The 25,434-nt window shown below is 41.4% G+C and overlaps 1 protein-coding gene across 1 annotated transcript in view; it reads right to left on the reverse strand.

Annotated features, from left to right (window-relative positions):
* Positions 1–22,138, reverse strand: part of CNTNAP5 (contactin associated protein family member 5) — an 811,336-nt gene extending 789,198 nt beyond the window's left edge. Inside the window, exon 1 of the mRNA XM_080798228.1 lies at positions 21,694–22,138. Coding sequence (XP_080654354.1) covers positions 21,694–21,775 — 82 coding nt within the window. The 5' untranslated portion in view covers positions 21,776–22,138. The remainder of the gene's footprint in view (positions 1–21,693) is intronic.
* Between the last annotated feature and the right edge of the window lie 3,296 nt (positions 22,139–25,434).

Raw genomic sequence — 25,434 nt, forward strand, 5'->3', positions numbered from 1 at the left:
TTTTGACCCCAGGTCTGTATGACTTTATTTATTTTTTTTTTAAAGATTTCATTTATTTATTTGACAGATATCACAAGTAGGCGGAGAGGCAGGCAGAGAGAAGAGAGGAGGAAGCAGGCTCCCCGCTGAGCAGAGAGCCTGATGCTGGGGGAGGGGGGGTCGATCCCAGGACCCTGAGATCTTGACCTGAGCCGAAGGCAGAGGCTTTAACTCACTGAGCCGCCCAGGCGCCCCTCTGTATGACTTTAAAGCGTGCCTTCACCACCTCATGCTGGCCATTTTAATGGGAGCTGATGACCACTACTACAAAGATGAGTAAGAAGTGGCTCTCGCTTTAAGGAATAATCTAGTGGGTGGGAAGATTAGAGATGTGCGTGACAGGAAAACTAGTAACACAGGCAGAAAAATGCCTAAGGGACTCAGAAACAGAGAGAAATGAAGGCTTCGGCATAGGCTTGGGAATGGCTGTGACTGAAATCGGTGTAGGCATCCTACACATGTGTGCATGCACTTACTATAGGCAGGGCCAGGGAGCAGTATGAAAGCAATGAGAGCTCTAGAAACAGAGCCCTAGGGGCCTCTCCAATCCTGACCTCTACATGCTGAAGGGGCGCAGAACATGCTGCCCCAAAATATACCTATTTGGCGTAAGGATTATCTTGAGCTGGTTATTTTTAAGAAATAGCAGACATAAGAGCAGCTCTGGAAACCCTAAGTGGCGTTTACCCTCTTGAAAGAGACAGTCCAATTTATAAGGGAAAATCTCCATTCATAAGGGTATCTCCCTCTCTGTTCCAGGAAGAGGAAGAGGACTAAAACTCTGGGAACCCTTATCAATGAAGATGGCAAAGACTTAAATCTCCACAGCCACCTTTCCCTTGTTTATTGCGCTTTTCCCTGGTGACCCTCCATTATCGGCATCTCCCATCCCAGCACCTTTCTTTTGTCTTTAGCTGAAGAAAATACTTAAGGTGAAGGCTTGGGCCATTTTAGGGAGTTACTCAGCTTTCTCGCTATCTCCCACATGTATATGAGGTTATGTAATTAAACGTCTGGGGTCTTTTGCGCATGTTAATCTGTGTTTTATTATGGGAGTGTTGGGGTTAGCCAAAAACCTAGATATGTAGAGGAAATGATATTTTCTCTTCCTTACAGTGTCACATGGCAAGAGCTGGCCCTTTATCACTACTGCACGCTGACCCCACACAATAGGCACCTGATAGATAGACACCAAGTACATGGGAAGACAGGGTTGCAATGGGAGACCAGCTGGTTTGTGGAAGACCTCACATTTCTGAGTAAGGAGCCTCTGTCTTATACCTTTCATAGTGGAGTCACTGACTGCACTTGAAAGCATAAGAGACCCAGGAATTCCAGGGTGGTAGGCTTAATAAAGTCCAGCTGAGATACAGCCTTTCTGCTTGGCCATGTTCAGGCACCAGAAGTAGGAACCAGTATTCCCTCCAGGGCTGAATTCCCATATAATGATAGGCAAGAAGCAGGTTCTATGAAGGAATATCGCACTGGAAAAGGCATGGACTCTCAGACAGACCTAGGTCAAAGCCAAGCTCAGTGTGAGGCAGTGATAAACCCTGGATAAACTTCTTCGCCGTTAATGATGGTCACTCATGATTAGCTTCATTTTCTCTTTCGTTAAATAAGGATCATAATGCCAACCTCAGACACAAAGATTTTGGTCCTGGAGCTGGACTGCCTGAGCTAACATTTCCAATTTCCACCTGTGTGACCTCAGACAAGTGATTTAACCTCTCTGTGTCTGTTTCCTTATCTGTAAACTCAGGTTAGACATATCCTCAGCATGCAGGGTTATTACGAAGATTCTATATTATGAAGATATAAAGACAGGATTGTTTTGGTCTATAATGTCACATAAATGTTAGACCTTCCTCTTATTACTGCTGTCACATAATAACACTCAATTTTTAGGCCAGGGTAGATACTAGGGAAGGATGATTTGAACAAGTGGCTCTCCCACGCTTAGTCGTAAGGATTTTTGAGATTTCGGTATCAAAGAAATCTCTTACATTGGAAATTTTAAAGGCCATTCCAGCACTAACCTAACAAAAATGTGTGCCCAAGGTGACAGCCCAACCTCACCTTTATTTCCTGGTTTCTGAGTCTCAAGGCACAGGATTACTCAGGGGTTGTCAAGCCACTCCTGGGGAGCCTTCTCTTATTGTGAAAACCTTTCTTCATTTCTGTCTCTAGAAAGTTCCTTTAGCATTAACGACCCAATTGTCTTCTTTTCTTGTATGATATGTACCTCACCCTGTAACTTGACCTGGTAGGAGTGTGATTAGTTAATGGCCCTGGGCACCTGATATTTGAAGGAAAAAAAAAAAAAAAAATGGATACCTCAGCCATCTTTCTTTTCAAGCAATGGAAAATGATTAAGGTTCAGTGATTTCTCTGTGGGGGGTGGCTGTTTTCAGGTGGATATTCAGAGACTTGCAAATGCTAGACATTAAGCTGTTCTTTTCTGTCTTTTTTTCTTTTATGAAGGGATAACAGGGGAGGGGTTGGAAAAGACAAAGGGACAGGTTCTGAATAAGTCCTTTTTAAAATCTCCTTTCTTTGTAATAAAAATGTTCATCTGTATAAATTCCACTTATTTGCCATGTGCATATTTGGCCACTGGCAAAATTGTGAAATCTCAAAGTTTCCCTTTCTTGTCTTTGCCTTTTAGATTCTGTCTGGCTTTTTCCCTTTGAGGGACTTCTTCTCACACAGATCCCTCCCTCCCCCAGCCAGTCCCCACAGGGTTCACACACATCTTGTCAGAAGCTGGGAAAGAACATGCCACTCATGCACACTCAGAATAATTTCATAATCACTGGCATCCAGAATAAGACCTTCCCCTCCTCCTCTCTCCAAGGACTTGCAGGGTAATGAGTCTCTCAAAATCTTTCTCTCCTCATCTTTTCTGGGTCATGGACGTGTTTTGGAGATCAGGTGAAATATAACCCCTTTATCCAAGAACAATGCACAGATACATATACAAAAACAGCAATTCCTCTTAAATGCACAATGGAAATCCTGAAGAATGTTAATGCAAAGTCCCTGCTGGACTTTGTGTGAGGAGGTTGGAATGGGTGGGGAGCTGGGGCAGAAATATGGGTTTTCCGTCACTATCATTTGTTCCACTTCCTTTCCCAACACATAAAGCCAGTAGTGGAGATATGTTTAAAAATTGGTTTTAGAGGGGCACCTGGGTGGCTCAGTTGGTTAAGCTTCTGCCTCTGGCTCTGGGGATTGAGCCAGAGTTGGGGTCCCTGCTTACTAAGGGGCTTGCTTCTCCCTCTCCCTCTGCCACTCCCCTCTTCCCACTCATGCTCTCTCCCTCTCTCTCTCAAATAAATATATAAAATATTTTAATTAAAAAATTTTAAAAAAATAATTGGCATTAGAATAAAAAGTGAGTATTAATATTATCATTACTCACACAGTGCCTTATTTCAGAGGGTGAGGAGAAATCAGACACACACAACTTTAATATCATTCTTTTGTAACAGAATGCAAACACAATCTAGTAACTCTGTCCTATAAGGGAAAAAAACTCTTCCCCTAAAGGGGAAAAGTGTTTCAAGAAAGACAATTTCCACTGGAGGCCAAGCTGAAAGGCTTAATGTTGGCCTGGAGAAAAGGACTCAGGGAAACTCTATCAGGTTTTTTTCCTGAGGAGTCCAGAAGTCAGAAAAGGGTGAACTGATAAACCTTGACTAAATACACATTATGAAGCCAGAGACATGTTTGAGATCTGAGTTTTCATTTGAAAAGTCCATGATATTTTATATCTTACTCCAGAACATATCTGTTATTTTCTTTGATATTACAATAATGTGCTTTTCTTAACCTTTGCATGAATTGGTTCTCAAGAACCAAATTGATTTGTGTGTGTATTTCTTCATTATCATTGCTTCCTTCTGTGATACAAATATTGCTAAAGCTATGGTTGAAAACCTTGGGTTCAGAGATGAGGCCACCCTGAATGATATGTGTTCTCAAACATGCTGTGATCATTTCACAGCATCCATCACCATCATGACAGTAAAGGAGGTAGGAACAACCATAGCACTTTATGAAAAACTTAAGCAACAGTAAAATTATAGGGCGGGGTGGGGGGGTGGGGTTGAGCCTAGCTGCCAATACAAACACCATCTCCATAAACATGGCCTTGAAAGAGAAGACTCCTAGGCTGCTGGGACTCTGTCTTCCACTGTCAAAGTGGAAGTTGAATGTGTTTCTTCACTAAAAACTAAAATCAGTTCCTAGTTTGGAACTGTATTCCAAAATTTGGGGGGAAATGAATGTGATTTCCTCCAACCAGAATGTGATTTCCTCCAGTCAGAATATATTGATAAACTGTTAGGACCTCAGTTCCTACCAAGGGTCTAAAATTCTCTTCTCAGTGGAAAGAATATAGTGGTTTGGAATCACAGGTCAACTGCTTAATGGTTAATGGTAGACTACTCAGCCCTCTCTAAACCGTAAGTTTCTTAGCAAACATTAACCACATAAGGTTGTGGGGCCAATTAGTGGTGATGCATGTTAATGACAAGGCCAGGCATAGAGTAAGCCGTCAATCATGGTAGCACTTTCTAGTTTACTCAATTCAGGAGAAGCCAGCAAGAAAACTTATTCAAGATATCCTTGAACAAAGTGAAGAGAACCGTTTGTATCAATGGAGGGCTAACTAAGTGACAGCAATGAGAGGGAGAAAGAAAAGACACTGATGGCCTTCAGACAACACAGCTATTTGATGCTTGCTAGCTTGATTCACTTTCAACTGAAAGCCTTATATTGTGGTCAAATCTTTCCGAATCTACTCTGCAATCCAATTTTCCTAATGGCTGTCACATTGTGGCTCTTGCAGGTCAGTAAGACAAATCTGGAGGAATGACTGCATTCTATTCTGGACATTATATTTTCTCCCTGGACATTATATTTTAAATACAGCATTGTCAAAGCAGAATATCTACAAAATACGGAAACATGATGGGGGGATGTACAAGGCGGGGAAACCATACATTAAGAAAAATAAAGGAAAAGAAGAGATGAGAAGACTAAGACAAATGGTATTGCTCTCTTTATGGATTTGCAGAAAAATCATGATGAAGAGGAAGGGCACTTGGTTTGAGATGCCCCAGAGAGCAGAGCTAAGTAAGGGCAGTGGTTTTGTGGTGCACGAAGACAGGCTGGAAGAAAGGATGCCCTATTTTGGGGGAGGAAAATAAGTTGTCCTATGAAAGAAGTACAATGTAACTGCCAACTGTCTGGAATGCCTTTAGAAAATATGGAGATCCACATAGGTTATAAAGGTTATGGCTGGATTATATAACTTCAAAGGTCTCTTTGTCAATTCTGTATTTTCTGATTTTTATACCCTGCCTTTTTAAAAAAGCAGACATCCAGCAGAGGCCAAAGCCAATCATCCCATTTCCGTTGAGAAGACAAATTAAATACTGTATATCTGTTTAATTGCTTTAAAAATTGAGTATTTGATTGGGGCAGATAAGCAATCAAAGCCAGGATCCTTATCTAACCGATCTCTGAATTGCTAGATGAAGTAGAAAATGTCATCTGCATAGATTGGCTCATGGCCTTTCCTGAGTGTCAGGAAGCACCTCCATAGACCATTTTGGCACTTTTTGTTTGTTCCCAGAACTCCTCAAATATTTATGTATGCTAGAAGGGGGTGCTATAAAAAAAAAAAAGTAAGACAAAAAATTAGAAAATGCTTTGTTATGAAACAGAGTTTCACTACTGTATGACAGCACCATGGTACTCTAAGGTGGCACGACCAGATGACTTTCAAGATAAGAGTTAAACTGAACCACAAGGTAATTAGAAAAATGGTATGGAATTTATCTTCCCACTCCCTGTCTAGGATACGTCCCTTTCACCCCTATTCACATTGTGCCTAGATCTCCCCTTATCAGCCTTTGTCTAAAGCCTACCAGGACAGTATAACCAGACCATTATTTCTCCAAAAACAATAACTAACTAACTAACTAAGTAAATAAATAAATATTAAAATTATAATAAATATCAATATATCAGAAATATGCATGCACAGCTTCTCCAAAGACACTACTTATCTCATTTGTTATTGACAATAGCAGATAGGCTATTGTAAATAACATTATACTTATTGGGCGAAAATGTGGAAGGATAAGCACAAAGTCATACACCTGGTAAGTGGTAAAATCATGATTAGGATATTTCTTATTCTATTCTAAGGATTTTCCTAAGAGTGAGATGTTAGAAGAAAGACTTGGGGTGTGTGTGTGTGTGTGTGTGTGTGTGTGTGTCTTTTCAATTAACACATGATGTTCCGTAAATAACTCATAGATCTAAACAGTTTCTCAGACTTCGGCTATCATGATATTCTGAGCTAGATACTTATCTGCTTATCTGTTGTGGGATGCATTCCTTTGCTGTAAGGCTGCATGCTTATTAACATCCCTGGCTCCTCTATCCATGAGATGCAGTAGCAAGACTCCAGATGTGGCAACTGAAAACACCTCCAGACACTGACAAATGTATCCAGGGGCAAAATCACGTCCAGTTGAGAACTGCTGATCTCACACTATCAGGTTTTTTTTTTTTTTTTTAAAAGAAGCACAAACTACACTAATTGACATTGAGCACATATATGTCTTATATAGGCATGTGTGCACAAGCACATGTAAACAATGACAAAGGAACCTCCCAGTGCATTTGGCTTCTTCTAGGAATTAAATCTTCCTAGCACAAAAAAAGGAAGGTGCCATCTTGACTTTGGTTTCTAATCTGGAATGAGAATTGGAAGGTGTGTAAAATGAGAATTTCATTGGACACCAAATGAGGTATTTTTATTTCTCCATATACAAAATGACATCATTTCCCCAATGAAGCCACAAAACACTTAGCTATAGGAACCCAATAAGCCAAATTGAATTTTCCAATAAAACTGACACTTATACAGAAAACATAGAAATCTTTACCCCAAACAATGTATCAACAAGGCTGAAAACATCAATAGAGTTATACATTCTCCCCTTAAATTGATTTTGTTTCACTTGGTCCAATGTTTCTTGGATTAACTTTACTAATGAATTTTCACAGTAGTTTATTCCCTTGACTGCTAAGCCATGGTCTGTGTTTAATTATGATATTCTTTCCTAAGTCCAGACCTTTTATCAAACCATTAACGGCAGGAAAAGATTCGCTGACATGACAGCTAAACTAATCCATCTTGTTTATAAAGGACAAAATCAGGAATGCGATGTGGGTGCGTATTTGTAGAGAAAAGCATATCTACATCCCATGCATATATGACAGCACACAGCACACAGCACCTGTCACAATTACACTTTCATTTAAGTGTCTTATCAGTTCTTATTAAGTCAGAACACTATCCAGAGTGTGTGTGTGCGTGTGTGTGTGTGTGTGTGTGTGTATTAGGTAACTCAATACCCAAAATTGATAAAACAGTGATGAGGAGAACAACAGGAAATATTTCTATTGTAGACTCACAATTTTAGAAAGAATATTAACCTGGTTTTATATACTGAAAACATACCAAAACGTGTGGTACTAACTTTTGTTAATAAAGAAGCAAGCATTACACACACACACACACACACACAGGCTTCAAAACACATGATGTCCCATAAGGTTATTTCAAGACAAAAACTCAATACCACAAAACCAAAAGAACCACGTTGTGATTTTGTGTCTCTTCCTGTATTCTTCATTTAATTAGATCATTGTTGAAGGAGCTTTGTCTTTCTCAGGTAATAGTATCTTGGCCTCAGTAAATCCCAAGGCCAAGGTTCTCGTTAATCCCATGTATTCTTATCCATATGCTCAAGTATCACTATCTCCCAATAATGTTACTGAAATGTCAAGCTGAATATATCTGAAGATTTCCCTTCTGTCCATCAGGTAATAGAACCATGTGAAAGAACTATAAAAAAATAACCCCAGTAAACTGGAATGCGAAGGATGCTTACTTGAATGTTGCCCTGACACAGAGCAGCCACAGTGGAACATGTCTGCACGCCTCCCCCCAGCATTTATCCACCTTCTTGGCAAAACATACTCTATTTCAGAAAATAAATAGATATTAATTTCCATCCAAACGTCCATTTCAATTCATTATCTACAGAAGTAAATATTCACAAAGGTGACACCCAAGTCAATATTGACCTTGGGGGGATAATAAATTTTGACATTTGCCAGAATAAGCAGTTTGCATAGAGTGTATACACGTGTAAAACTCTCCCTGGTGTATTAACCATGAAGGGAAACTCAAATATATAATACATATGTGTATGCATATATATTATCTTAAATTATTTATTATATTAAATTCTGTTAAGAATGCAGAGCAAGAGCATTTGGAGTTCACTAGAGGTTTTATTTTCCTATATAAGTATAGTGTAGATCTACATACAATGGGATTTTCTAATTCATGGAACTGTAAGCAAACACACAAGCATGTGATTACAATTATGAGTCTAACCAGAATCAGGAACCAAGGCTGAATCCAGACATTTATTTAATTTGTGTACATTTACCACTTCTAGCCACATTAATTAACATTAGAGAGCACACTGAGAGGGCCTCTCTGGTGGAGAACGAAGGTCTATTTTTCTCACAAAAGTTGAGAGGCAGTGTAATGAGATTATGCCTCCATCCACACATGGTGAACTGAGGGACAGTATTCAGAGGTTTGCCTCTATTCCCGTCCCTCATCCAGGCTTGCTGTCTGCACTTGGATTTCATCTAAAGTGTCTATGCTGTAATTCAACCTAACAAGTAGTTATTTTGCTCTTTGCTGTATGGCTAAAATGAAATCCCTTCTTTTGAGAAGGTTTCCAAGGAATTTCTGGGATGGAGGTGGATAATTCAAGGTCCTTCATAAGATTTTATATATATATATATATATATATATATATTTTTTTTTTTTTTTTTTTTTTTTAATAAGAAGAGCTACTGACTATTCACAAAGGAGATCAAAATGAAGAGACATGTCCTGGAGAAGCTACTCTCTTCTCTGATCTGTAAATGCCAGTAAGATTCTCTTGTCCTAAAACTTTTATAAAATAGCATCAGGACAAAAATAGATTTTCAAGGGGTTAAAAATGGGCACCAGGGTAGAGATAATATTTAAAATATTTCATAATCTCAACAGCTGGACACTGTTGCAAGTAGATGCAAGTGGTGAGCACCCTGGGTGGACTTGCTGCCGGCACATCAGCCAAAGGTCAGCCACCATGGAGGGCACTGTCCCCCCACTCCTCAAAATTTCCCTATGCCTAATCACATCTGCATACAATTACAAACTTAGAGATTCCTGCAAGTAAGCTGGAGGCTTCACTTCTATGAAGAATCAGAAAGAGAAGAGCAGCCTGAGCAGGACCTCGCCCCATCTCCCCCAAACAGCAATCTTTGTCATTTCTTTTGTATCCAGAAAGTCTACGTAAGTGTTCATTTTGGAAGACAAAAATTCCTGCTTCTGAACTAAGTTTGAGTACAAAAAGCCTTATTCTTTCCGAGAGCTAGAACACAGCATCTACGTATTGCCTCTGCGTGAGTTACTTCGGAATTCTCCATTTCCTTTCCTGACTGCCACTGACAGAAGAAGAGAGGCGAGACTGCACGGGTGCGGACTATCGGACGAGTTACTCAGCCTCTCCAAACCCAAGCATGAAGGTCCACTGAGCCAAGAAAATAGATGAAAAAGAAGACAAAGGAAACACACAAAGACATACTGCACAGCCAAGCCAAGCAGTAGCCAGATTGAAGGGACAAGTGCAAGAGAGCTGGAGAATAACGCAAACCGTTGCCTGGCCTGGTCTTCCACACAGCCTGTGATAAAAGGAAGTTCACTCATGGGCTGGTCTTCTTCTATCAAGCAGACACTACAAGGACAGCAGGGCAGATGCTCACCATCACACCTAGTCTGTGGCAAAGAATAATGGTACAGTGTATACACCAGTTAAACCCACCTTCCCATCTACACCCACTGGATGGAAGGAGGTTTGGGGCTGTGTTTGGGCTTTGTAGCAGTTTGAACTCTGTAGCCCAAAGAGCAGGACAGATCTGAAGGCCATCCAATCCTTGCCTTATTCGAACTAGGGACCTAAGTATCACAAATAGGGTTTTTTTACTAGCACGAAAGGAAGGAAGGAAGGAAGGAAGGAAGGAAGGGAGGAAGGAAAGAAAAAAAGAAAGAAAGAAGGAAAGAAAGAAAGGAAGGAAGGAAGGAAGGAAGGAAGGAAGGAAGGAAGGAAGGAAGGAAGAAAGAAAGAAAGGAAGGAAGGAAGGGAGAATCCACCTAACAAATGCTAGGAGCAGTACAGATTAAAAAAAAAAAAAATACTGCACTTATGAGGCAGATCCCAAAGGAACAGACACACTGATCATGGAATCCACAATGCCATTAGTGATAGACTTGGAGCCTGGCCACAGAGAGCTGATGGCACAAGCTTTAATGAGTAATACAATCAACTTTTCAACTTTTACAAATGGTTAGATGTACAGGAGCTGTTTGCCACAGGGATTTCTAGATGTAGGGAAAAAGATGGCCTGAAAATTAGGAAAAGACTGCCAGATTGGGAGGAATCTGTATGTCTACCCTGACAAGGGTTTTCTCATCCTGCATCAGAGAGAAGGCTTGCTCTGCAAGGCTTAACATCAACTTGAGTTTAAGGATGGCTCAGCCTTGGGTTTGGGTTCAAGGAAACAGCAAGCAGAACAAAAGCAAGTACAGACTTTTCAGTCAGGGAAACATGGACTATGATCCCAGTGTGACCACCTCCCAGCTATTTGATCTTGTGTGAATAACCTGACCATTCAAGCCAGCACATCCTCAGTCTATAATGGAGAAGACAATGGCTGTGGTTAGGAATAGGAGGAGACCTCATAAGGCATCCCCCTGGCACCCAGCGGAGGTTTGGAAACCCTGCCAATGAAGAAACACATTACTTCACTTTATCTCTAATCTCCAGGGTTCCAACATTCCAATCTACTGGATTCATTTCTTTTGATTGTGTCAAAAGGTTCCTGATTGTTGTAGAATGAGAGGCATTAATCTCTCTTTTAATATCCTGGTGAGCTCAGCCTGTCTCCAATCAGAAAGAATCTGCCCCTGTTGACCCCAATCCTGTAACCTGGCAGAGCTCATTCACTCAAAGGTAAACCTCATGCATGTGGCAGAATATTGCCCAGTGACTGCAATGGGGTGCAGCCTAGACCTGGAGGGGGCCAGGCAGACTGCTTGCCCACAGCCCCTACAAACAGCTCCTTTTCCGTTCACTTCATAGGCTTGTGGGTTTCTTTTCTTCCTGTGAATTGATAAGCCCTTCTCACCTCCCATTATTGATTAATCGTAATGTGCAGCTCACAGACCTGTCACAGCTGATGGCAAAGGAAGCTGCTGTTCCAAGGAGAGACACGAGAGTTGTTCTCCTTCACGTAGGAACCCTGGAAGGCATATGCAGGGAGAAAGAGCTGAAAAGCTCAGACCTGAGCCTCCAGGTGTATGAGGCCCTCTGCCATGGGTTAAGTGAATCAACTTCGCCCATCAATTTTTAATTGGAGATCTTGAGAAGCTATTTTTTATCGTAATATAAACATGGCTATAATGCAGAGCAGAATGCAAATGTGTCTGAGGCTTAAGACAAAAATTCAAGAAATTACATGCTTCAGTGGCTACTTGAGGAGGAACTGAGAATCTCCTGGGTTTTCCTGCACCTTATTTATTTATTTATTTATTTATGTATGTATGTGTATGTATTGTGGTGAGTGGCACTTCAAAGGAAAAGTTTGAAAAGTGTTAGCATCGGCCATAACACATAAAGAGGAGTCATTTAGTACTTGTTGACTGAGACAGGCTGAGTGGAGGAAGAGAGGCAGCGATAGAGATGGGACTGAGAAAGGAAGAGGAAAGAGTAGAAGAAGGGAGGGAAGGGACCCGGGGAAAGAAAAGGAAGGAGCCTCCGGAAGCAGGGGAGTTGGGGCAAAGGGGAAGAAACACTGAAGACAAGGAAGCAGAGAGAAAAGATCTGGGAATAGGAAAGGCTGCTTACGAAATGGATTAAGAGGGGCTGGGTGGCTCAGTGGGTTAAGCCTCTGCCTTTGGCTCAGGTCATGATCTCAGGGTCCTGGGATCGAGCCCCGCATCAGGCTCTCTGCTCAGCAGGGAGCCTGCTTCCCCTCTCTCTCTGCCTGCTGCTCGGCCTACTTGTGACCTCTCTGTCAAATAAATAAAATCTAAAAAAAAAAAAAAAAAAGAAAGAAATTGATCAAGAACAGAGCAGAGGGGCTACAGTACCACAGTACCATCTTGTTGTGAAGAGATACTATTATCTTTTGTGGTTGTTTCTGGGGCTTTGTGGACAGCAATCCTAATGGTCCATCAGCAAACAATCAATAAACAAAAGGCTTTAGGAATGCACAGAAATGAATGCACAGCAGGCATTTCATAAACATTTTTTGAATCAATGAATGAATGAATGATTCACTTGAAAATGGAAGAAGCACTTTTAATACACCAATCATTGTACCAGCACTTGATTTTTAACTCAACAACAACAAGAGCATGTCTATTATTTATTCACCCAATGCAGGGTTCAGCAGTGCATGAGAAGAACAACTCCCAGACTCTTGCCTGAGCCTCCTGCTTCGGACACTGGGAAGGCTTCACACATAATCCTGCCCCACTTCACCGGCTTTTCTCAAGGTCTAATCAAAGACATTTTTCTCCCATCATGCTGACATTCTCTGCGAGGGTCTGATCACTGCTCTGGAGATGTGCTCCTTATTTTTCTAGATAAACACCCATTTCACTCTCTTAGAAGGCTCCCTTTGTGCACTTTTTAGCGAGCAAATTCACTGGCCACAGCCCAGAAGTAGTGGTCATACCCTGACAGAGTTCGGGAATCAAGTGAGGAATCCAGACAGGCGTGTTTGTGTCAGGTGGAGACAGATTCTGCCCACAGTCTTCTCGACATTGGAGTTAAAATGAGAACAAGTTTCTATTTGCCTGGGCAATCATTCAGCTATCTGCTCACCCAGATGAAGGGAGAGTGAGCTCTTCAACCTTTGCTTGAGAATGGAAACGTTTTTGCCCTAATATATATTATAACTGATGACCTACACCCTTCCACTCTCCTTCACTATCTCCCTGTTGCCCACCTGCTTGGAATATGGAAGGTCCTGTACAAAATCAGGAAGTTGGCAACACTTGTCTTGGACACCTTGAACATCCCTATTATTTGCCCTTCCCCCACTCAGAATATTCTCTTCGTCTCCTTCAGGTACCCAGCATTTTCTCTGCCATGAACTTTTTGTTTGTTTTCTGGAAAAGGTCTGTTCCTCTCAGTCAAGAATAGTTCAGATAGATATGCATCCCTATATTTTTTCTCCCAGGGGAGGGGTGGTGCTTTGTGTCTTAAGGCTTACCGCCATGCACTGAAAGTCTTTCCCTCATATTTACAAATTCAGAGCACTGATGGAGTTGGCGGAAGAGTTGTTTGGGGACAGATGGGTAGGGGGTGTTAGAAACAAGTGGGCTTCCCCAAGTGTCCTGTGGGTGGCAGATCCCTGTCAGGCCTACCCTTAGAATAGGCCTTGATGGGAGGCTTCATCACATTTGGTGACTGTGCCCACATAGTTTATAACAAGGAAACACTTGAATCCAACAGACTTTTTTTTTCTCCCGTCCTCTGACATCTGAACACAATCATGAACACAGGGAAGAGCCAATGATAATACCAAAAATACATGGCCAAATGACGGAGAGAGGAGTGGGAAAGGGAGGAAGAGAAAGCAAGAGGCGGGGAGAGAGGGATAGGGCAGGGGGTAGAGCAGGAGAGAACTGAACATGTATATTCAGCAAACAGTGGCCTAGACTAACACCTACAAGCATCTGTCTGTTAGGCGAATTTCTTTAAACTGCTATTTGCCTTGGACTGTCTTCAAAGGGATATTTCTGCTTCCAAAGGTGGATAGTTAAAAATAAAATACATCATGAGTGTGTTTTGACATTTCCCTTTCAGTCTCCCCCCATCTTCAACATTACTGTTGTCATCCTTTAAAACTCAATCAATTCAGCCGATCCAGTGAACAGATGGCATTAATCAACCCCCAAGAATATGCACAAAAGCAATTAGAAATGTAGAGACTTGGAAATTTATGCCAGCAAATCAATTACCAATGATAGCAAATCAACGTGGCACACCCGGCTTCCCCTTGTTTCTCTTGCCAAAGAGCAACCACTGGTAGGAGGAATGATCCCTGGTTTACCCCCTGCCAGAAAGGGGATCAAGAACAGAAACACTGAGGTTTAATTACACATTTCTTAATGACTAGTTCTCACTCTGCTGACAAAATGTGGTGTAATTTACAGACTAGAGGATGCATCAGAATGATGGATACAGACAGCATATGCTATATAGTGTCATGCAAATATGAAATATACTGCTCTGAGAATATGGTCGTTTGGTATTCCCAGAGAAGAACTTCATTTCCGAGAACAGAGCACCTTCTCTAGCATCTATGGCTCTCATTTGTCAAAAACAATGGGAGCAGCGATAGCATGCATTTTAACCACAAATCTGTGCCTTCTGTGAGTTTACTAGTTTATATACCCCTGGTTTCAATGTTCTTGGCCATGATTTTCTTTCTGGTTCTTTGTGACCTTTGCAGATTCTGAAACCTCCTTCTTCAGGCTCTTACCACTTGAGTAATTGTGATAAGCTAAGCTTTCAACTAGTTTTCAACAAGATCCTGTTGGCCTGGGCCAGTCTACCCCTCACGTGGCGATTTTTTTTATGTATTATCTAATTACATATACAAAATCCTTCAGTGAAGCTTCATAGCTTGAGAGTAAAAATAAGATCCCCCATACTTACCAATTTCCCTCATTTCTTTTTTCTTTTTTTAAAAGATTTGATTTATTTATTTGAAAGAGAGAGTGAATGAGAGTGATAGAAAGCAAGAGAGAGCATGAGAGGGAGGAGGGTCAGAGGGAGAAGCAGACTCCCTGCTGAGCAGGGAGCCTGATGCAGGACTGGATCCTGGGACTCAAGGATCACCACCTGAGCTGAAGGCAGTCTCCCAAACAACTGAGCCACCCAGGTGCCCCCTCATTTCTTTTTCTAGCCCTCTGCCTATAAGCCACTCCCGCAAGTAGTCCCTACAACAGGTCTCACCCTTAAGCCTCCACACAAAAAGCCTGTGAGAACCTCTCCCCATTTCTGCAGTGAGTGAAGTCTGACTTTGTTTAAGTCTCACCTTCCATCTCACTTCCCTGCCATGATACCCCAGCCAGTGTGAGATGCTCATTTGATGCCTCATATTACATACACTTGGCGCTTATCTATGCTACAGCATCTATCACACTGATGTGATTAAAGATTTATTTTTCCGGTTGTTCATGTTCAAAGTTCCTTGAGATCATGGATGGTTCTTCTTATTTATCTTTATTTCTCCTGTTTCTAGAAAAACCTGAGTTTAGGAAGGAAAGCCTTCAGTTGGGAGACACTTCTTCAGTAAGTTTTCAAATGAGTAGCACACATGAAGTATTAACACTGAATCTTCCAACCACAGCTTAGAGAGAGGATATCAGAGGCTCAGGATAGTGTTATCGAGGTCATGTTGTTGGCTTGCAATAAAATACAATCTTTCCAGTAATTTAGTACTAATGCCCTATTAAACAGCATTTAAACTTCTCTTTTTTATACTGAACTCTGGGCCATGAAGAAAGATTTTTTTATAGCTATATATTTGTGTATTTTCAGCTCTATAGGAAATGTTCATTAAATTTGCAAAAGCAAGTTAATAAAATTAGATCAAACTTGGTTCTGAGGTCAGATCTTCTTAGCATTTCCAGAACAATAATAAGTAATACTTGCCAGTTAAAAATAAAATAAACCAAATAAATTTAAGACTCTAGCAACAGGGCCATAGAAAGATTATTTTTGTTTACAAATTAAACTTCTTAGTTAGAAACCATTCACTGGTTCTCTCATCCACTCATTCACCTAATGTTTTATGTATTGAATACAGACATTGAAATGAAATATGATAATCAGAGAGCTTTGCAACTACTCTGGGAGACAAGGATTTTAAGAAAGTGCTATGGAAATATACTAAGTCATACATAGGGGCATTTGGCTCAGTGTGGGGAAAGCCTGGGTGTGTGTGCGTGTGTGTATATGTGTGTGTGTAACTGGGAGAAAATGAAGGTGTGTAAAAACTGGAAAAGGGTAACTAGATCAAACAGAGAGCACACACAAATAAACGCAAGGGAGATGCAGGATAGCATGGCTTGTTTGCAGAATGTGGAGTTCCCTAAATTGTAAATTAGGGGACAGGGCAGGAATGGTGGACATGCAATTTAGACCATTAGGCAGGGCCAGATTAGGAGAGCCCTGTGCAGGGAGAAGGAGCTCATACCTACTATTTAATTAATAAAATTGGTCTGATTCTAGAGACTTAGAAGACATGATGCCAACAGAGGTAGGTTTCATGGCAGTGTGTGTGTGTGTGTGTGTGTGGTCACAAGTCTTCATCAAGGCTATGCCCTTCCCCTATCCAGTTTTTTATTAAAACTTATAAAAGAAAATTAAAGCATCTGGTGATCATCCAGATATGTGGCCTCTTATTTTTGACCATTGTGATATTAGGCATTTTGCATCAAATCCACATTCCAATTTTTGTGGGTTTTTTTGTTTCTTTTGTTTTATTTTGTTTTGTTTTGGTAAGGTATAACTCAGGTGTTGGCTCTGGTGGAAAATGCTACCTTCCTGCCCTTTGTTATGGATAGAGCTACAGAGACTAACCATAGGGATCACAAGGCAACTTGCCAGCTCACACACAGCCCCCAACCAAATGCATGGGAATTAATTTCATATCTTGCAGACTCTGATCTTTGGAGATAGACAGAGGTCCAGATCCTGATTTTTTTTTCCATTGCATAGCTTTATGATCCTGGGAAAATTATTAACTTCTATTAACCTTAAATTTACTCATCTGTAAACTGAATTTAATAAAATCTACCTAGCTGCAATGCCTTGCCAAATTATGTGCCCACGGCATATGAAGTGAGAGATACAATTATTAGGAGTTATTAGGAATTAAAACCCTATTATGTTGTTATTCTAAATATAATTGCTTAACAATTTAGAGTATGACCATCCCAGAAGTATCCAAATGGGATGACCAATAAGTAGGTAACATCAGTAAAGACACAAATACATTAGGACTAGATAGGACTTTAATCACCATTTGATCCAACTCCTTCAATTAATACACAACGATCATTAGGATAAGTCAATGACCTCCACAAGGACACTTTCCGGAAAGTGTCAAGAATTTTGATGAATGAAGACAGCTTTCCTTATGTATTAAAAATGCCACTACTAGCTCCAAATGAGTACACTTAATCTTTAAAACAAAGGTCCAGTGAGTGAATGACTATTGTATTATGATCTTTGTGGTAACTAGACCGTCTCCCTACCCTCCTAACTAGTGAGGATAATTAGCTTTGTATATATACAAGCCATATTTCAGCAGAGTTCTGGCATACAAACTGAAGGGCTTTGGATCACCAACTAAAGCTTTTAGGAACATTTCAAGTGGTATCATAATACTTCATTTTGTAACAAATGAGCCCTGAAAAGTAAAGAGATGCAGGTAAGGAGAACTGGGTCCTATTAAAGAAAGATAAAGAAACTGGATAGAGCAGGGAGGGAAAAGAAAGAAAGAAAACTTCAATTTAGAGACTAGGGGCTGGAGTGATGTAATTCTAATAGAAGCTAATTCTCTCATAAATCTGTACCCTGGTATGGACATTGCTTTTCTAGTTTTTCATTTACATGTTCCAATAGTGGAAATATGAATCTGGTTTGGAGATGTGGGCTATGAGGGATTGAAGAGAAAGAGAGTTCACATGGATTGTCAAAGATAAGCCTATTCAACCATGGGGAAATCTTTAGGACTCTCTTCCAAATGAGCATTATAGTGCTTCCTTCACTTCTGCTGACTATAATTGTCAGAAAAGTATACCGCAAACACTTCCCTGATGAAAAAAGTCAGCCTGGTATTTGTTTATTTATAATATTACCTATTGATTGGGTTTGTGCATAAGCTTCAGATAACTCAAGGAATACTGCATTCTCTTTATTTAAAGATGTTTATGACTATGATTGACATCCTTGTATATTTTACATGAGGTTCTTTCTGTGATGAAAGGCATCATCATAGAATAAAGAGTTCTGATTTCTTTCTCAAGGCTGTTATCTCTGTGAACCTGGTATGTAGCACCAAACAGTTAAGATGCTTGGAGATCAAAGTGGCTCATTAGGTTAAAATTAAGGCAGTCATAATCACATAACATCTGAGTATTGGCAAAAATAAAGCGAAGAGTGACCCTTGTAAGTATCGTGCATTGCTCTTATCTGCTGAATGCAACTTCTTGCATTATCATAGTCTTTCTGCATAATTAATATTTGAAGAATCTCCTTAGTAAAATACTGAGCTGCCGTTCTGTTTGAGAGAAGATACATATCTCAGTTGCTGTTTTATATCCAAGCCTGTGAGCATGGCAAAGTTGCATAAGTAGACAGACATTCAACGTGTTAGCTGTGGCATAACCAGGGCTAAAACCCATCAGCATTTCAAACTCCTAGTTTCACTTGAACCAGCTATCCTCAAGTTACATTGTTTCTTCTTGTGTCAGAGAAGTTGATATCATATGTAAAATGGTTTTTCATTTAACAGTGGCCTATCATAGCTACATTCGAAATTAACTAATTCCCTCAGGGTAAACCCAAAGGAAATGTTGTAGCTACTTAATATCCTGAAAACCTGGAATGAGGGAATTTCCACAGTTTTTATTACTGGTTGGTAATTATGTTCTCTGCACAGATTCATAATACCTATTCTGTAGCTGGCCTTCTAACCTGACTTTATTTTAATTTTGTTTAATTAGAAATTACAAAATCCATAATTGGGTAAGCATTCATTTCTCTCTTACAGACAAATGCCCAAGTTTTGGTCAGATTGTAAGAAAATTAAACACACACATACATATGCATTCTATACGCAACAGTAATAACAACACATTATTTTTAGAATAATACAAACAATTAAAAGTTGTTTTTATTTGAACAAAGGTCACAGGTATACTTAGACACCACAGAGTGTCTTGCGTAAATAACTCATGTTTAGGGATACTTTCACAAATGATATAAAATGTTATCTCAAAAAATAAAAACCATGAAAAAAATTTTTCCAAGTAATCTGTATACTTATACAAATTGACTATATGAAAAGATATTTATCTTTTTCAATACATGCATATAAATGTTAATGGATTGTAGATAAATAGTAAATCAAAGCCCTAAATTTAATGGATAAAGTATGTGGACAATTGAAGTCGGGGAGAATTGTGGAATGCTAATGTTTTTCTCTTAGAGGTTCTGCATCACTGTTTCTGAAGACCACCGAGATAAACTGAGTTGAGAAGTAATTTTCTGCTGCCATGCTATTGAACTAATACATTTTGTTCAGCGTAATAAAAAAACATTCATCATTATTCTTTAAGAACACTGACCCCAAAATATTTAGCAAGTAGCATGCATTCAATTGAATTGTTGATTGGAAATAAGGAAATTAAACTGTCACTGATGAAATACTAAAGCTCATTACCACAAAGTTTCATTTTAAATGTTGAGAATTAGCTTTATTGCTGCATCAGTAATGATAAGCATGAGTCTTAAATCCACGCCATTTAGGTTTTATGAGCATTATTAAAACATATTAACCATAATTCAGTTAATTTGCACAAACTGGCATTCTGCAATTTATTTATTTCCTTGCTCTTAAGAAAAGGTGCTACAGAAGGAAGCCCCAACCATATTCCTGTAGGGTATGTTCTATCCATTTTACCCTTATTCCTCGCCCCACCTTTATGGATCTTCAAAATATTCACTATTTCCAGATAGGTAAATGTGCTAAAGGAAAAACAGCTCTTTTGCAGCTACACCTTTGCATCATTAGGACAATACTGACCTCTAGTGTTTTAGGAAGTAGAGAGGCTAGCTCCGCACCATGCCTAACTTCCTCTAACTAAACCGCTTAGATGTTTTTCTAAAGCACCATGGGAACAATTTCACTTAAGAAGAGGAGGAGGAGGGAGGGAAAGGAGGAGGAGGGGGAGGGGGAGGGGAAGTGAGGAGAGGTGAGGAGGAGGAAGAGAAAAGAAACATCAGATTCTAACCTCGTCCTACCTATTCTCTGAAACGATTTCTATACTAAGTCCCTCTGGCTCCTCCCTTTTAGAGAGGTTGACCTCACTCCTTTAGAATAGAAACTTTAATACAATCTTTATAAGGCATTACCACTAAGAATGGATTCTGAACCTCCAAAACTTCCAATCACAGAAACACTGGCTCTTCTTAGGACCATTTTCACTAAACAACATTTGTCTAATTGTCTTCCCTTGCGGAGCAACTCTGGGTTGAGTATGAGTTTCTCTTACACAAGGTCCTCTTGAACCTGAGTATGGGGAGTGACGTAGGGGGACTCACAAGTACTAAGTAGTCTTCCTATCTTTCTCTAAACGTCATGTTATGTTCCAGTACAGTTAAGCATTTCAGAGGTTCCTGGGGGTTGGGAGGTAGCAGACAGAAGAGCAAGCCCAGAAACTCAAGGAACCTTGATAAAACATCTTTGGAAAAAACACAGATGGCTTAATTGCGTTCTTTCTCATTTAGGAGTTTCCAAGCTGGAAAAACTTCCCTCTCTCTGCCTAGAGAGGCAGCTGAGCAATTGAGCTTGAACCTCTGATGGCTCTAGCGATTTATTCAACTTTGACGAACTGGGTTCTTTAAATACACAGTGCAGGTGGCAGATCCCCAGGTGTCCAGCCTTCCTGCCTATTAAATTAAATGCCCTGCACTTGCTGAGGTTAGAGCTTGGACGACAGAGTGTACACTTAGTGCATACTCATTATGTGTTCTTTGGCACAAAGATTTTGGGGGTGGAGTGTGCATCAAAGCTCTTCCTCCTGTAACAGGGGCAGCCATTGATCTTGTGGTTTGACTACATTGGGCCATGACTCTTAGGCCAAAACTCCCAATCCTATTAAACCGATGCCTATTGGTTGCAAGATACCCCAACTGGAGCCTCCTGCCTACAGGAGAGCTGAAAGCCATGTCTAGTGAGGTACTGGGTATATTGCAAATCCCAGGCAGCCGCATTCAGAGATGAGCCACTGTCACCGAGTGCGGTGGCTGGGAGCATCTCTATCTCTGGAAGCTCAGCCTTCAGTGCATACAATCCGAACCCGGGGCCCTTCTCCGGAAAAGCTTTGGCGGAGGCCAGGCAGGCGAAGAACGCGGACCTGGCGTTAGGCACTGGGAAGAGGAACCTTCCCTTCTCCCCCGAACTTTGCGATTCGGGAAGAAGGGCAGGAAATTCAGCGGGGCTGGCTCATCCGAGCTCTGCTAACTTTTGGGATGGTTTGGGTGCTAGAACCACACCAATCAGCATTTCCCCCCCTTCTTCTCTGTTCAGGGAAGACACAATTGAACATGCTTGGACAGTTGAGTGTCTCTCCCCAACGCTGGCGTTTCCCACCTCACCTACCCGCCCCCAGCTCCTGGTACTCACAATTTGTCGCTGTTAATCCTAAATGCCACAAGCCGGAGAACAGCAAAGTGAAAACGCTGGTCAGCCTTGGTACAGAATCCATTTCCCCCGAGTAAGCGGTCCCTCCCAATCGAATCCCAAATTCGCAGGCGCCAGCCGCGGCTTCTTCTTCTGCTCGCTCTCTCTCTCCCTCTCTTCGGCACCGCCTGACCCCCTCCCACCCCCCCTAGGAGAGGCACTCGCGGCTTCACTCCATCCCGTGTCCAGACGCTCCACCGAAAAGGTAGCGGGCTCTGCCTCTGAGCTGCGGCTGAAGCTACGGTCCCCGCAACTGCCGCTTGCTGTACTCGCCCGCCTCGCCCGCCTCTTCCTCCTCTCCCCCTCCTTAAAGGTGCAAATCCAAACCCCGCTGCAACACGAGGCGCCGAGCCGGGCAGACAGCCACTGCACCTCGGCCGCCGGCGCTGGGATCTGCACCCGGGCCGGCCGCTCCTTATAGGCGAGCTAGGCGCGCGGCACCGCCCCCGGCCAGGCCCGCCCCGCGCTCTCCTATAAGAGCGGTCTGGGCGGGTCCTCTGCGCGCTCGGGAGCCCTGGCTCCAGGCCCCGCCGCGGGGCGGTGCGCTCCGGCGGCCCGGGGGCCGGGGTCCCTCTCCCGCGGGCGCGCCTCGATCTCCTCCCTGCTCTACCCCTCCTCTGCCTCCCTACCCGCCCTCGATCGGGGGTGCAGCGAAGAGGCGCTGACATTTCATCCAGGTTTTCCAAGAACATTGCTGTCCAAGGGATGCCGAAAGGAGTTGGAAGACAGAACGCATCAGCAAGAGCGAATTTCTCATGGAAAGCTTGGCAAGGAGCTAACGAGATGCCTTTTTTTTTTTTTTTTTTTTTGAGAGGAGAGGGAAGACTTGAATTATTGAATGATGCGCGATTTTCAACCCCGTGTTTATTTCCTACTAGGCCGACGGGTATTGATGATATCGGGATTTCTGGTTTAACTGTTTGACGTTACAGCCGCGTCCCTGGTCTTCGACCCCGCGCCCCACTCCCGTCGCTCGCACTTTCAGGGCGACCACATCCACTCCTCGCTCCTAGCTGTTAGCACGTATCTTGGGTCGAGTACTGCAAAGGTGTTCAGGGCTTTACGTTCCCGAGAGAGGGAGAGAAAAATTCGGTCTCTCAGTGATAAATGATGCGAGTCAGGCTGGGGGTCCTGGCTGGCTTCTAAGATTGGAGATCTGGGCCCACCTCCACCCCCCCCCCCACCCCCTCATGGAGGGATTAAAATTTAAAAGGGAGTAAAGAGTAGTTCTGGTTTCTTCCTAGAAGCTTCCCGTTGGAAACTCTGGTTCTGTCTTTGGCTCCCAGTTTACATCTGGGGATTCTCCTGCTTTACCATAAATCAATTTTATTTTGTTTTTATTGGAACCTGTCAGAGAGCTGTCAAACCTTAACAAAATGAGGGACCATAATGATTTCTCCTATGTGAAGCTTAAAATTAAGTTAGGGGTAGAGTCACTTCAGAGGAAGTTGATGTCTCCCCTTCCCTCCACCCCCCCCGCCCCCCCTCCTTCCCCAGGCAACAGCAGCGCCCAGGCAGACTTATTTCACATTATAGATTCCTGACAATAACCTTTGGTCTTCCCTATCAGATGAACAGGGAATAGCAGATTGAGTTGGGTTTCATGCAGCTTCTGCATGAATCCTGAGGTTAATATGTGGTTTTGGTTAGGACTGGACTTGCTTCCTTGGAATACTAAAAGGTAATTGAATGACAATTGGATTTGTGACACCATTATTTTATCAAAGAAATAATTCTGAGGGGCCTTTCACCTGTAACTTAAAATGATCCTCTTGTCTGTGAACTCTTCCTCCTCCTCCTCCTCCTCTTTCTTCTTCTTCTTCTTCTTCAAAATTTTATTTGAGGAAGAGATAACACCATTGGGGGTTGGGGGTTAGGCAGAGGAACAGAGAGGAAGAGGAAACAGACTCCCTAGTGAGCAGGGAGGTAGGGCTCAGTTCCAGGACCCAGAGATCATGACCTGAGCCAAAGGCAACCAAATAAACCACCCCAGTCAGTGCACTTTGTCTATAAGCTTCTAACTGAAAATAATTGTTAGCTACTAGATTCTTGGGTGACCAGAAGACTTCTCCAGCTTAGGCTTTACCTGTGGAAGAAGAGCCATCTCCAGGAGATGGTGAATCACAACAGATCAAAGCCGAGGTGATCCAAAAATCTGTGAGGTTCAAAGAGGTCTGAGTAAGGAGGGGGGCCCGGTGTTCAAAGTCAAGCTGATCAGGCCTGCCTCTCCTTCTACAGGGGCCCCAAGCAGCTGCCACCCATCTTTGGCCTTTGAACATTTCAGATATAAAAACACCTTCGTGGCTAGTTTAAAAATACTAGAGACTATAGAAAAAAAACGCACCATTATCCAGGTTTATATGTTCTTTAACATTTAGACATGTTTTAAAAGAAATAAAATAGTACAAATATAATTTAAGCTGCTTTTGCATTTTTGCCTTATCCCATTTATTTCCTATCATACCTAGAAGTAAACACTTTCTTTTTCATTCTTATACGTCATGTTTTTATATATTTACCACACATATTTACATCCCTAAACAATATATGGTATCACTTTGGTTGTCTTTAATCAACATATAAATCGTATCATACTGTTTCATTTTGCACCTGCAGTTTACTCAACGTTATGCTTTTTGAATTTATGCATTTAGATATATGTAGTGCTAATTCTTTCATTTTAACTGCTGTATTATATTTCATTTTATAAATATGCAACTTTATTCATTAATTCTACTGCTTATGAATCTACAAACTATTTCCTGTTTTCTTTACTTTTTTTTTTTTTTTTTTTTTTTTTTTTTTTTTAGGGGTGGGAGGGCAGACAGAGAGAGAGAATCTTAAGCAGGCTTCATGCCCATTACAGAGCCCTATGCAGGACTGGAGCTCATGACCATGAGATCATGACCTGAGCCAAAATCAAGAGTCAAAAGCCAAAGTAACTGAGCCTCCCAGACCTCCTCCAGAGATTTATTTTTTTTCCCCTAACATAAACAATACACTCTTGTACCTGTCCCTTAATGTTTCCCAAATATGTACTTAGGAGTCGAATTTCTGGGTCATAAAGCCTGCTTATCCTCAGCTTTAGTAGGTCTCTCCAGTTGCCCTATAAAATGATGTTAGCAGTTCACTCCCCTTCCCCCATAGCAGTGTGTGAGATTTCCCCTAGCTCTATAACCTTGCTGAAACTTTAAGACCTCTCTTTTTACAAATGGGAAAATGATACCCAGGGAATACAAACTTTTCTTCAGTGAGTAATGCTCCAGGGCATCATCCTACCTTGTCCACCAATCCAAAAATATTTAGATAATTTTTTTTTAATTATGGAAGATGTGGGCTTCATTTCATGTCACAATGTCTTAAAATTGAATCTACCTATGTCAATAAAATGTGCTTGAAATATATATTAAAAGACAAGCAGGGAAATTGTTATGTGAAGCTCCCAAACTGTGAATAATCTTCTAGTTATTAGTGAGTATTGGAACTCTGCATTTAGATGCCCATATGCAAACCTAGTGTATACTATATAAATTGCACCTAATTTAAAGTCCTATTTACAGTTGTAGCTTTTTTTTCTCTCTCTCAAATACACCTGTTCTCAAAGCAACTTTGAGCCTTAAACAGCAGACATTTGTCTAAGATTTGTTAACATTTCAGCAAGAATACTGCAGCTCTGAATGGAGC

This window comes from Martes martes (assembly GCF_963455335.1).
Source record: "Martes martes genome assembly, chromosome: 3".
NCBI classification, from domain to species: domain Eukaryota; kingdom Metazoa; phylum Chordata; class Mammalia; order Carnivora; family Mustelidae; genus Martes; species Martes martes.